We start from the raw sequence: 12,347 nt of genomic DNA on the forward strand, positions 1-12,347 counted from the left end.
AACTGCCAATGTAATCTGACTTTACTAATCTCAGCAGCAGTGAAAGAACAAAACACAAGTCATGAAACTTTCTGCTACTTTGAAATTGCATATGGAATAATCCTGCTTAAGTTTTTAATAAATTAAAAGTAATAAGCAGTAAAGTTTGCTTCTCCAGATAGTCTTCATTCTTGTGTCTTTTGGAAGACAACCATAGATCTTCAAGCTATCCCTGCTCCTACAGTTCACAACTGATCAACACTGTTCGTATCTGGGTGTATGATTTTGAATAATACTGTACCTTTTATCTTGGTCTTCTTGATTATCATTCACTTTGTTAACAGACAACAGCCTTTTATCTCTGGGAACCTGAGAACAACATCAGGCATGGGGTCAGGTAAATGCAACTGTCAGGTACTTGCAACTTCATTTAGCTCTACTGTAACAATTAGAAATACCAAAATGCATCAGCGTTGTCTAATACACTGATGCAAGGAGCTGTTTTTCTTTGGGAGACTTATTGTGAGCAAGATAATTTCCAAAGAGAAAAAATGTAGAGATTGTGGAGCTTTTTTTCTAGTCCTTGTGTAAATATATCTGTAGGAAAGCTCTTTCCTGCATGTCTATCTCTGGAATATAAAACTAGACTAAAGCAATGTCAGAATCTAAGCTTACATTCCCTAACACGCAGACCCACACACTCTTCACTGCTTAACAAATGATAAGAATGAAAAGGGGATGTTTTGATGAGCACTGCACGGAGAACATTTGAGCTCAGAGGAAGTAGGGGTTTCAGTTAAACCAGAAGAGCTAGCTGTGAGGTCCACCTGTTACAGAGCAGTCAGAAGTATGCAGAACTTGTACCAGGGAAAGCATACAAACCCTTCTCTTCACAAGCATGGTCGGGGCATGCTGGCATGTCATCAGAGAACACTAACTTCTGCTTTGCTGAGTGCAATGGTGGCCATGAGAATTAAGTCAAATATGACCCCAAGACTGACTTAGATTGACTCTAAATAGCTTACAGATTCCCACATACTGGTTTTCTGAAGTCAGAATAGAAATGAAATCACCAAGGGCAAAGTTGCTGCCATGGCTGTGTTTTTCTTTGCCGAACCAGCAATTTTGGAACAAACACTTCTCACCTACTACTTCCAAGAGATGGTACACCCATGCCATCACAGCAGTTAATTCATGATTAAAGAGCAAGAATAGACATAAGGATGGACTAAAGTCATGCCTGTTATCTTCAAATACTTTATTAAAAGATCAGGAAAACACTTGGATTTAGAGGGGAAAAAAATGATACTACAGTACCTAACGTTAACATCAGCTGTATCTGCAAGACCACAGTAGAGTCTAGAAGTGCCAGCCAAAGCCTTTCCTCCTCTTAGGGACATCTTCTCTCCCTACCTTGTGTCCTTCTCATTAACAAACCAGAAGCTTTCCTGTATTTTAGAAGTTGGATCTAAACCACAGCTCACACCTGTTAATTCCTATTCACATATTTATCTCATATTCATCTTCAAAGGTGGGTCGGTCTTTAGATAAATATCAGTAGAAAAAGAAGGAGAAGGTTAAAGGAAAAAAAAAGACAGAGAGAGGTATATTCTAATAATTCCTATTGACTAGGAAAAGCTCTTCAAAAAAACCACCTTTACCAGCACGTGAGAATAGATGAACCAGATGATAAATAAGGGCAATTCAAGAGTCCTTTGAATGGGAAATCCTCCTCTACAATTCCACAGTGCAGCACAGAACTCGAAGCTAGGTTTTAATTTCCTGTTTGAGAGCATCATCAAGAGCAATCCTTTTCTCTCACTTTAAGACAGAAGTGACCATTACTGAATGCTGGAAATGGCTTTGACATTAACACAGCTTACTCCATCTGAGCCCCCCAGGGGCTCTTGCAACTGTCTGGAACTGGGGACAGGTGTGTTCACCAAAACACTGTTTTGGGAAGGGAAAGACCTGTTTTCTGTTTTTATACCAAAAAAAAAAAAAAAAAAAAATCGAGCAGAATAATGAACTTCAAGATACAAGGGTATATACAAGGCTAGGACAGAAAAGCCAGTACTCCAGATGGTCATACACATCCTAATTGTATGAGTCCACATTAACTTCACAGACTCTGCTAATTCTGCCAAAAAGACAAAAGGACTGTTCCTCTTTCTTACTGGGAAAAACCTTTCTCTACTCCTTGACAAACAGACTCAGACAAAAGAATGGAACATCTCTTGAAATATAATCAGTAATGAAATAAAACAATGATTAGCACTAATGTTGGCATATAACATCTTGCCTGTAAACTTTGTCCTGAACACTTATCTAACATTTGTAGCAGAGACTGTGAAACCCATTCTCTAAAAGCATTTATGCTAATAAATACTAGCAGCAGAGTTCTTTCATTTTCAATTTCCATTCCTGCTACCTCTTCATGAATTAAGAGCAGAGCTGGCTTTATTCTGCTGGATTTCAAAGGTCATCCATTCACAACAGAAATCAGCAGCTTGGGAAGTAAGAAGGTAGATTAAGTGGAGGTAGATTAAAGCCCAGTTTCAGATTCGAGCATTTAGTAGGCATCACGGAGTTTGTTTCCAGAGCATAAGGAGGTCAGCCTGGTTTTCAGAGTGACATTTCTGCATTACAGAGAGAAGTACCCTGTAGGGCTCTCCTCCAACTTCAGCAGAATCCTTTGGTATAGCCCTAAATTATGAAATATATGAAAAAAAAGGTGGTATCGAAGTAGAAGATAAAGCCCTAGGTTTAAAATCAGATAACAGACTGAAATTACATGTAAATGCCTACCCTGTACATTGAGTCAGCTCAGTGTCCAGCTCCATTTCTGTTCTCCACTTTTCTATTTAGACCACAAACTTCAAGTGCGAGGGCTAGACCTTACTGTATGTTTATACACAGCCTACTGCAATCATTGTACAAATAAAAATAACATGGGAAACTGTCAGATGAGAGATAGTCCAGCCAAAGAACAAATAAAACAGCTGTGGAATGAAGCAAAAAAGCAGACAAACCTAGAGATGGACAAGGTCTCCTTTTTTTCTACTTTTTAAACTAGCATTGCAAGTATAGGAGCACCAAATAAAGGGGGCTTATTGATCCAAGGTTCTTCCAAGGTAAGAGGAAGAATGCAGTACTGTAGAAGAAATCATGCCTGTACACTTGATATGAGAATTCTGATTTTGTTTTTTCTCTCCAGAACTAAATTCATCAAAACAGCTTCAGGGAGGCTTCCTAAAGTGGAAAGGACACTTGATGCCAGTATCAGAGATAAAACAAGGTGTAGCGAGTTCTGTCCTTGAAAACTGTCTCTTTTGATGCCTCATTAGAGCAGACCCCTGCCAGTGCAGCAGGGAGGAATACCGATGGAGTTACCTACTTTATAATAGTCATATAATAGGCCAAGGGCAGCAGCACTGTCCTCATCACCATTTATGCTCATCATGGCCTTGGTAGCTGCTGTTAGGGGATTCTCCAAATACGACTTCCAGGCTTCATCTTCGCTGGTGTAGGCTCGTCTGGTGTTGAATGAAGTGTCATTTGGCACTAAGGCCACAAGTCGCTTGTTACTGCATAGACAGGAAGAATAAAATAGTGATCCAGGAGGGATTACTTTATTCGTAATTCACAAGGCATGTTAAAGAACATCACATAGCTAAATGAAAGTGATACATTATATCAAGCAAGTGCCCCTGTAACAAACTTGGTGACACAAATATTTAACAGTATTTGGTATCTTAAGAACTTAACCCCTGATAATAACGTAAATGTATTTTTACAGTCAGAGTTATTGAGATATTTTAAAACTAATTGTGAAAAAAAGGAAGTTACAATGCAAGAACAATTTTGCACCAATATTTTTGTTAGCTGTACACCTTCATTGGGAAAAATGAAATTAACTAAAATTCATTACAATAAGACACAAATGGAAATAACACTAAAATGTGTATTGTAATGCTAGTCTGGTGTTACCTAAACTTGGCCTGGTTCAGTATTTAATAACAGGGTACACCCTACAACTGAGCTATTTTCTGCTTGTGGAATGCAATTTGTCAATAGTTTCAGACAGGTTTCCAATAACAAAGGTATGAGCAAAGGGTCTAGTGGATGGAACACAATGAGTCAACATATTTGAGCTCAGTTCCCACTTTATCACTCATCAGATGTAGTTACAGATCCATTGTAAATATATGCAGGACCATTAGTAAGTGGAATTAGTAGTAGAGCGGTTTCCTCCATCCAGAAAGTAGTACAAACTGACCAGTGCCAGCAAGTCTAATGAGAGAGATTATTTTGCAGATGTAGCTGGAATTTCCAATGTAATGGAAACATAAATGAAGATAACTGTATCTGCTTTTATATCTGAATATGCATATTCTTATATCTGAGTATACTGTAGCTTTTTATAAACCATTTCTTGCTATCCCCTACACAGGAGCCATTCAGTATCCAGCTTCCTCTTTTTGCTCTCCTGTAGTTAGCACAGTGCCAGCTCTGCAGGTCGCACCATGGTGGCTGCACAGTGGCAGGGGAGGGCCGTGCAGTAACTCCTGTTCACAGGGAGGCCCAGGACTAACAGCCCATTGCCTGACCTCAGCCATGGGAACAGCCATGGGCTCCACGTGAAGCAGAGCGTGACCCCTGGACTGCGGGGAAGAGGAGGGGGTGGCTGAGATCACTATCTCCATGGTGCAGGAGCACTGGCTACAGGCCTCTTTATTTAGTGGAAAACAAAATAATCTACGTGATACATGGAGCAGAATTTTATGAATTCTGGGGGGAAGGGCGCATGTCATAGCTGCACAAATACATGCAGTGATTACAGGTCAGGTTATACTCTCCTTTCATCTGAAATACCTGGAGTTTTGGAAGCTCCCCTCCTTTCTTGAGGGCCTTTTTTGCTGCCTGACCTTTTGCCGTCTGTTCTAAGGATTTTCACCCTCCCTGTACTCACACATACATTTGTGTTGCTGTGGGTTTGCTAGAGCAAACAAAAGCTGAAGTACAAAGTAGGGACCCAGAGAAAGACAGAGAGACCTGAGAGGTCTGCTTTCCTTTTCAATGCGTTATTGTTAGCGGCTCAAATCAGATTTGCAGCGGCCCCATTGTTCGTGCCAGGGGTGGCTGAAGGCCCGTCCCCGCTCTGGAATAGCCAATTCTCTCTGGCTCGCTGCTCATTTTCCATGCAAGGATTCTCCTTTCTTCAACAAAGCTCCCCTTCAGTTGCAGCACCGGCACTGCACAGCGCACAGCACACAACGTCCCGCTCACCCGGAGCGGTTCACAGTCAGCGCTGCCTTTGGTCGCACCGACACAACAGTCCTAACTGTTTTACGAGTGCAGCAGGCAGACAGCAGATACCCTTTGGAAGCACCATCTAACAGCCACACTGAGCTCAGACACAGAAATGCTGGAGGGGAGGAGCTGCTCCTACAGCAATCAGAAGACTGCCGTCCAGCACAGGCATAGAAGTCATTGGGAAGTGAAGGTACAGGAGCTCCAGAGAAAGCAGCCTGCATGCCAGCAGGCAGGCACCACAAAGCCACACGTGTACAGGCCTAAGGCCTCCCAGAGCACATTTTCCCTACACCCCAGGTTTTCACATGTAAAAACTCAGTAGCCTCCTCCTCTGACTGCAGAGATGGTCTGCAGCTAATCGACCCGCACGCTCATTGTGTTTACTCTGCAAACAGACTGAAACAAAAGCACTAAGAAAAATAGAAAACTTCCTCTTCCTCGCCCCCCCCACCCCCCCCACCTGCCTCCTGCTGTAATCAGCTTTGTGGGAGGTTAATGGTCAGACTTAATTATCATGATTTAACATAGTCAATCATTTCAAAGATTGTACGCAAAGCACTCAGCCAAAACAACCAAGCTCGCTTTAAGAAAACTTCTCTATTAATTAAGGTCGTTTGGAAGGAGGGAATGTTTGCCTGGAGAACCAAGGCTGCTGTGTGTGCGCATGTCCCCTCTGCTGTTCCACAGCTCCCAAACATCCAGGACTGGGTCGGCCAGATGTGACAGAGGCACAGCTCCAAGGAGACCAGCTCCTCCAAACCAAAAGAGCCGTACTTTATAACATCCCCTTCACCTGGCTAGAAAGGACAAGAGCAACAAGTACCAGGCACATCTAAGCCTCCCGAGGCCCACCAGTGCAAGGAGCCCAACCACAACTATGATCCCCACATCCAGGCCTGCCCACAGCCAGGACACACACTAACCAGCCAGAGCCAGCAGCACACCTGTGCACTCTGCCATCACACCACATCTACTGCGGAGATGCAACTTAGTGAGGGAGGAGAGCCAGTAGGTGAAAGCCACAAGCTTCCTTTCCAGCTATCCCATGAGCTCCTACTGAATGCCAAGCACTTTTCTTGTCTTTTTTAAACAGCAGAAGGCAGCTCTGTATCTAAACTTATAGATGTATAGCTGAGGTGCCAGACTGCCCTGACACTTCAGTGTTTATATCAAAACTGAATTTCACACAACCCTTAATTTGCAAAATCCTTTTCTCCAAACTGCTTAGTAGCAACATTTTTGCATCAAGCTTATGAAACTAGATTCTGCAAGTGTGGCATATAAATAGAGACATCCATACTTGTGCTTGCTTTGTCTCACTGCTGTATCTGGAGTCCCACAGCATGAATTGGTGAGGAATGCTGCATAGGATCCAATGATCCCCATGGCAACACATTAAGGGCTTGGCCTTTCAAGTCCTCCTGATTGGAGATGAACAACTTTCAGCAGCCATCACTTGGGGCTACAAAGTCCTGTTACAGGTGAAACTCACACAACTTGATGCAATTGGTAAATTAACTTCAGATGGAACCATAAACGTTCATCAATACATTCAGGAAAAGCAGTAAGAAAGGCAGCTTGGTGAGCAGCTGCTTTTTATTGAATAGCAAGATTTCCTGCCTGCCAGTCTCCTCCCCCTTTCTGATGAACACAAGCTTCCTACTCATTTTGCAAAGTTCACACATCCCCAATCTCCTTTTTCCTAAGTTCAGTCTACACAGATGCCAGGGGTGGCTGAGAGCCACCCTGAACACAAGTGCATGAATGGACTCAGATGCAGTGTGCCTGCAGGAACTGTGCAACCATCCCACTCTCCCCTACCATATGCTCAGCATTACACGTTGTTCCAAACAGTGCTTGTGGGGAACAAAATCTCCTCTAGATGCCCCCAGCTTTTGTCTTACCCAGGAAATCCACTCTTGAAACAGAAAACAGACCCATCTCAGCCATTTCCTGGGGTTTGAGTGCTTGTTTGGACACCATCTTTGTTCCAAGAACAAACAAATAAATAAATAAGAATCAAAGAGCTCTATTCTGTATCCTTACAGACTTGTTTATTCCCCCAGATAAGACATGAGGGCTTCCCCACCCATGATTGCAAGGTGCTACATGGGAGCTCACATTGCACCCCAGGTTCCTGATCCCTTAATTGTCCAGAGCAGAGACCAGGCTGAAGAATGCTATGACTGGGGGTTTTATGGAAGGAAAACCTACCTGCTTCAGCTTTCCTCCTGTACAAAGAGGCAGAGGTCTCCAGCAGCACCCATGTTTTGTTGGCTACAACAAAGGGTGTGGGAACTCACTTCAGTCACATGCAGGAGTCAGAACATGCTCCTCCTTTTGTTTTTACATAATGAAGAGCGTGGTCATTTACTGGTGTTTCAATAGGCCTAAAGGCCTCTGTAAGCTTAGCTTATAATTGCACAAGTCTCCAGGCAGCTCTGATGTGTAAATGAAATGTAGTCCTAGTCCTACTAGTGCTTAAAAGCATTTGTTTGGAAGAGGTGAGCCTAAATACACCTACCTCTGTATACTGCTCTGCCTACACATAGGGTTAAAAAGAAAAACATATCCACAGTTGTCTCACTACAAGTTTTATTAAAAAAAGAAAGTGTTGACTCCTCAGGATTTATTGCCAAAGTCATAATTAAAACATCAGCAACATCTTCACTTCAATTAGACAGTTGTTTAAGCTACAAAGGAAGGTAAGTGTTTAACGAACGGGAAAATCCCAGCCCACATCTCTCGGTATTTCATCTTCCACAAGCAGCAATCACATCCTCCCCAGAAGCATCAACAGGTCTCCAAAATGCACTGTGCCCAATCCAGGAGGGTTGTTATCAATACACAGATGACTGGGAGTGAAGGAGAACCACAGCAAGGAGAACATCTGCAGCCCAGAAGATGCAACATCTGGCCCAAGCAGCCACCCATATCAAAGAGCTCCCATTAAAGAGGCAGAGTAATTTTGCCTACTGCTGACTGCAGGAGGTTTGGGACCCTCACAGTTTCAGGGCAATCATTCTTATTGAGTGCAAGACCAACCTAAGCAAGATCAAGCGGGTTAAATGACTAAAACTTTACTAGGAGAGTGGTGAGGCCCTGGAACAGGCTGCCCAGGGAGGTTGTGGATGCCCCGTCCTTGGAGGTGTTCAATACCAGGTTGGACGGGGCCCTGGGCAACCTGATCTAGTAAAGGTGTATGTTTGGTGGCCCTGCCGGGCAGGGGGGTTGGAACTACATGATCCTTGAGGTCCCTTCCAACCCAGGTATTTCTGTGATTCCTCCTTTAAAAAACACTCAGAGTGGAAGTAAAATGAATTGCAAGTACAAACCAATGGGAAAAAATAAAATAAAATAATAACAATAAAAAAAAAAGACTAGTTCAGCAATTAGATGCTGCCTAGAAGTTCTGTTTTTACTCAAAACCAAAATATCTTAAGCGTGTAAAACTGATTTAAAAGATTAAAATAAATTGGCAGCTCATTAACATTGGAAGAGATATGATGCATGCCAAAGCAGAGGTAAAAAATGCCCAACATCGTGACATCTCCTCAAACAACAATGATCCTTCTGGAGCTCACAGCACAGAGTAGAGCAGAAGTAGCACTTGGCAGCTTTGGATCAGGCCATGCTTGGCTTTGCTCAGTAGCGTATTTCAGGCATGCACAGCACACAGGGCTGTTCTGGCTGCCTACAAATAGCAGCAGGCTTTAAAATTAAGAGCAGGTCACGGCAAAGCTTCCCTGACCTGCCGCAGTTTAACCTGCCCACTGACCCCGCAGCCCTGACTCATTCAGTTCTCCCATGAGAGTTAATGGAAATGGAATCGCTGCATCGACAGCACAGACCGCTGGATTTTCAGAGCACAAAACCTTTTACATGGCCAGGAGGAAAACAAATTCAACAGCTGAGTGATCCTGGGAGGCAAAAAGTGAACCTAAAAGTACACTGTACAGAGCAAATAAAATACTGGAATAAGCCATCATCTCAAAGTACTGGGAAAATGAACAGAACTATGCAGATGTGTAATCTTCAGGTTGGAGACATTCTCAGCTTACCTGTATGTTGCAATGTTTGTCTTCTCCTCAGTTCACATGCACTTAATAGGGTTTCATTGGTTAAATATTTCATAAGCAACAGGTCTCTTCTTTATGAAGCTGGTGCTGTTAATGAACAGGACAGCGCCCGTGTGTACACTGGGCCATCTGAACCAATTAGTCCTTCCCTTTCAATTAGCTACTGCTGTCCCAACCGCCAATTAGAAAGTTAGTGAAATTCTTTCCTTGACGACTAACACTGAAAATCTCATCTTAATAGATTCTCTATCCAGAATCTCAGCAGTGGAAAAGAAAAACATAGCAGTCTGCAACCTAATTGCCATTCTTCATGATGGGGAGCAGGTTTGGCCCTCAAAGAAGGAATTAAGTATAATTCCCAGAACCACACAGAAAACCATAAACACCCTTTGCTGTTACACTACTGGATGCTTAAGCTAAATAGAATGAAGGCAGCAACTCCAACCAGGAAGAAACACAAAACCAGGACAAAATTACTCTGTTAACAGTCCAAGATGGACTTCAGCCACAGACGCTGCCAAGCAGCAGGCAGAATGGGAACATATCTCCAATGACACATGGGAGCAGGTCTGAACCCATTCCCACATCCAGTATCACCCCCTCCACTCAGTTATTTGCCCACGTGGACATGCTCAGTGTGGACCTGGGCTGCCCCCAGCCCTCCTTCATGTGGTTGGTCTGAGCACACCCCAACCCCCATATCTGCCCCCTGTCCTCAGTCTCTCCTCTGCATCCTGGAGGTGTTGGAGCCTGAGTAGCTGGGGCTGAAACCACAGGGTCAGCAGGCTCAGGCCTGCTCCCAACCCCACTCTTCATGCAGCATCAATGCCAGCCATTGAGGGACTTGCCACTCACCCAACACTGGGAACGGACAGTGCTATGGTGGGAATACTGTTCCTCATTCACAGAGCTAGTGGCAATTCAGCACCCTGTTAAGTCTCACAAGTACCAAGGTTGCCAAATTAGCTCTAGCTGTGTTCTGGAGCCATTAATCCAAGGTTCTGAAGAGCTTAAAGCTTTAGCAGCTCTGTCTGTAGCACTGCCATTGCATACATACCTCTACTGACATTGGGGGGGGGGAAGAGGGGTCAAAGGGAGGCAGCAGCAAGTGGTCCCAGCCTGCTTAAGTCAGTACTACCACTGAGAAATGCATGTGAAACCACGTCTTATCTCCTCTGACTGATAGGAGTTTAGGGAAGAAAGCAGGCCAGACCCAGCTTAAGCAGCACAGCTAAGGGGAAAGATGGGAGATACGCACAGTATCTCAGGGATAATCTCCCCTTCCAAGCCCCTCAGTTAGCATTAGAATCCAGTGACCTGCTCTTTAGCATTCTCACTCCACTACCATCTTTCTCACTTAAAGAGGATGATGCAGGTAGCATTGCCAATGGCCTTTCCATGCCTTCTGTGGCCGTCATCAACCACTTGCCTGCAGCAGTGCTTTACTAGCACAGACTGCACAAAAACATGCCCACCAACACTGACAAATCAACTGACCTTGAAATAACAGACTTCCCTATCCAGCCTTGTACGCAGGGAAGGCTTCTTTTTACCTAAAGAACGGGCCACGTGGAGGAGCACAGCGTTGTACTCCTTGGATTAGGTTATAATAGAATATAAGAGTCTTTAAAAACAAAAAACAAGAACCAACCAACAACACAACTACCCATACAACATCCCAGTTTAACCTAAGCCCTCATTCCACTCCGTCATCTTTCTGAAAATGAATCTATTTGTCTTCTCACATTACACTTGTACACAGAGAGCTCAGGGGATTTCTTTACTTTTCATTTCCTTTCCAAACCATCACCTATAAACTTTCTCAAGCTGTCCAACCAACTAGAGGCAGAGCATGGGCCCACCCGCACAGGGGCAGTGCTGCTGTCTGGGAATCCCTTTGGTGGTGACACCATTGGGGGAATGGGAACAGAAGGACTGATGCTCCCATCTGTAGCTTACATCCCTACCATGCTGTGCAATGAAGGCCAGTCATGGGACTGGTAGCATTCGAGACCCAGGGGAAAAGCACTTTCACCCTCATTCCTGTAGTCTTATGCATGAGTCAGGCTTTGCTCCTGGATGAGCCCATAGGGATGCGCGTCCGTGCCGCTCAGTTCTCAGCGAGCCCGGTTCCTCCCTGCCCCGGGGCAGCCCTCGGAGCTCCGTCCTCGCACTTCAATCACTGCTGCCCTCACCAAGGCCTCCGCAGGCGTCCGTTCTGCTGCCACTCACACAGCTCCGACCTCTGCTCCCAGTTCCAGCCGCCATCGGCCTCACTTCACGTCAGCGGCCACGGCCGACTTCTCCTGGCTCCCGTGGCGCAGCAGCCGGCCCCAATGCCGCCCTCTACCCGTAACCCCTCCGTCCCCACCGGGCGGCCCCACGTCCTTCCGCAGGTCACCGCGCCGCAGGCCCCTCCTCTCCGCCTCCTCCTCCACAAAGGCCCCTTCGTGCGGGCGGCGGGGGAGCCTCGCACCTTCCACGGCCGGACAGGCACCGAGCCGCCGTCCCGCCGTGCCCGGCCTCCATCTTCCCACCCGTTACCTCCCGCCTCCATGTTCCGCCCGTTACCCGCCCGACGCCCGCACCCACCCAAGATGGCCCGCGCCGCATTCCTGCGCCTGGGCCTCGGGGCGTCCCCTTACGGGAGAGCGGGGAGAGAACAAAGCGCGGTGCCCACGGCTACGAACCGGGCCCGCGGCTCTTAGAGCTGCCCGAGGGGCGGTGGGCACAGCAGGGCAGGGCTAGGGGCGGCAGGAGCCTCGTGCTCCGTGCGGGAAGGCAGCACACGGCCGTGCCCTGAGCGGGGATCCTCGAGGTGAGGGGAAGGAAAGACACCCCCATTAAAAAAAATAAATAAATAAAATAAAAAAGAAAGAATAAAATAAAATAAGGACCAAAGCGAAGCCGAAAGGAAACAAACCAAACCGGCTCCGCACGCTGCGGGGCCCGGCGGAACACATCAACACATCC

At 45.5% G+C, this 12,347-nt stretch overlaps 1 protein-coding gene across 6 annotated transcripts in view; it reads right to left on the bottom strand.

Annotated features, from left to right (window-relative positions):
* Positions 1-12,347, bottom strand: part of GRHL2 (grainyhead like transcription factor 2) — a 60,778-nt gene that overhangs the window by 48,266 nt on the left and 165 nt on the right. For 4 of the 6 annotated variants that reach the window (XM_085539380.1, XM_015856106.3, XM_015856107.3 and 1 more), the window contains exons 2-3: positions 3,377-3,566; positions 281-348 (exon numbers count right to left, since the gene is read on the bottom strand). The exons of 1 other annotated variant lie outside the window; for it this stretch is intronic. In XM_085539380.1, coding sequence (XP_085395506.1) covers positions 281-348; positions 3,377-3,566 — 258 coding nt within the window. Of the gene's footprint in view, positions 1-280; positions 349-3,376; positions 3,567-11,569; positions 11,710-12,347 lie in introns of those variants that run through there. One more of the 6 variants, XM_085539381.1, reaches the window with a different exon arrangement.

The sequence above is a fragment of the Coturnix japonica genome, chromosome 2, assembly GCF_054131305.1.
Source record: "Coturnix japonica strain WE chromosome 2, WE-NBRP24, whole genome shotgun sequence".
Lineage (NCBI taxonomy): Eukaryota > Metazoa > Chordata > Aves > Galliformes > Phasianidae > Coturnix > Coturnix japonica.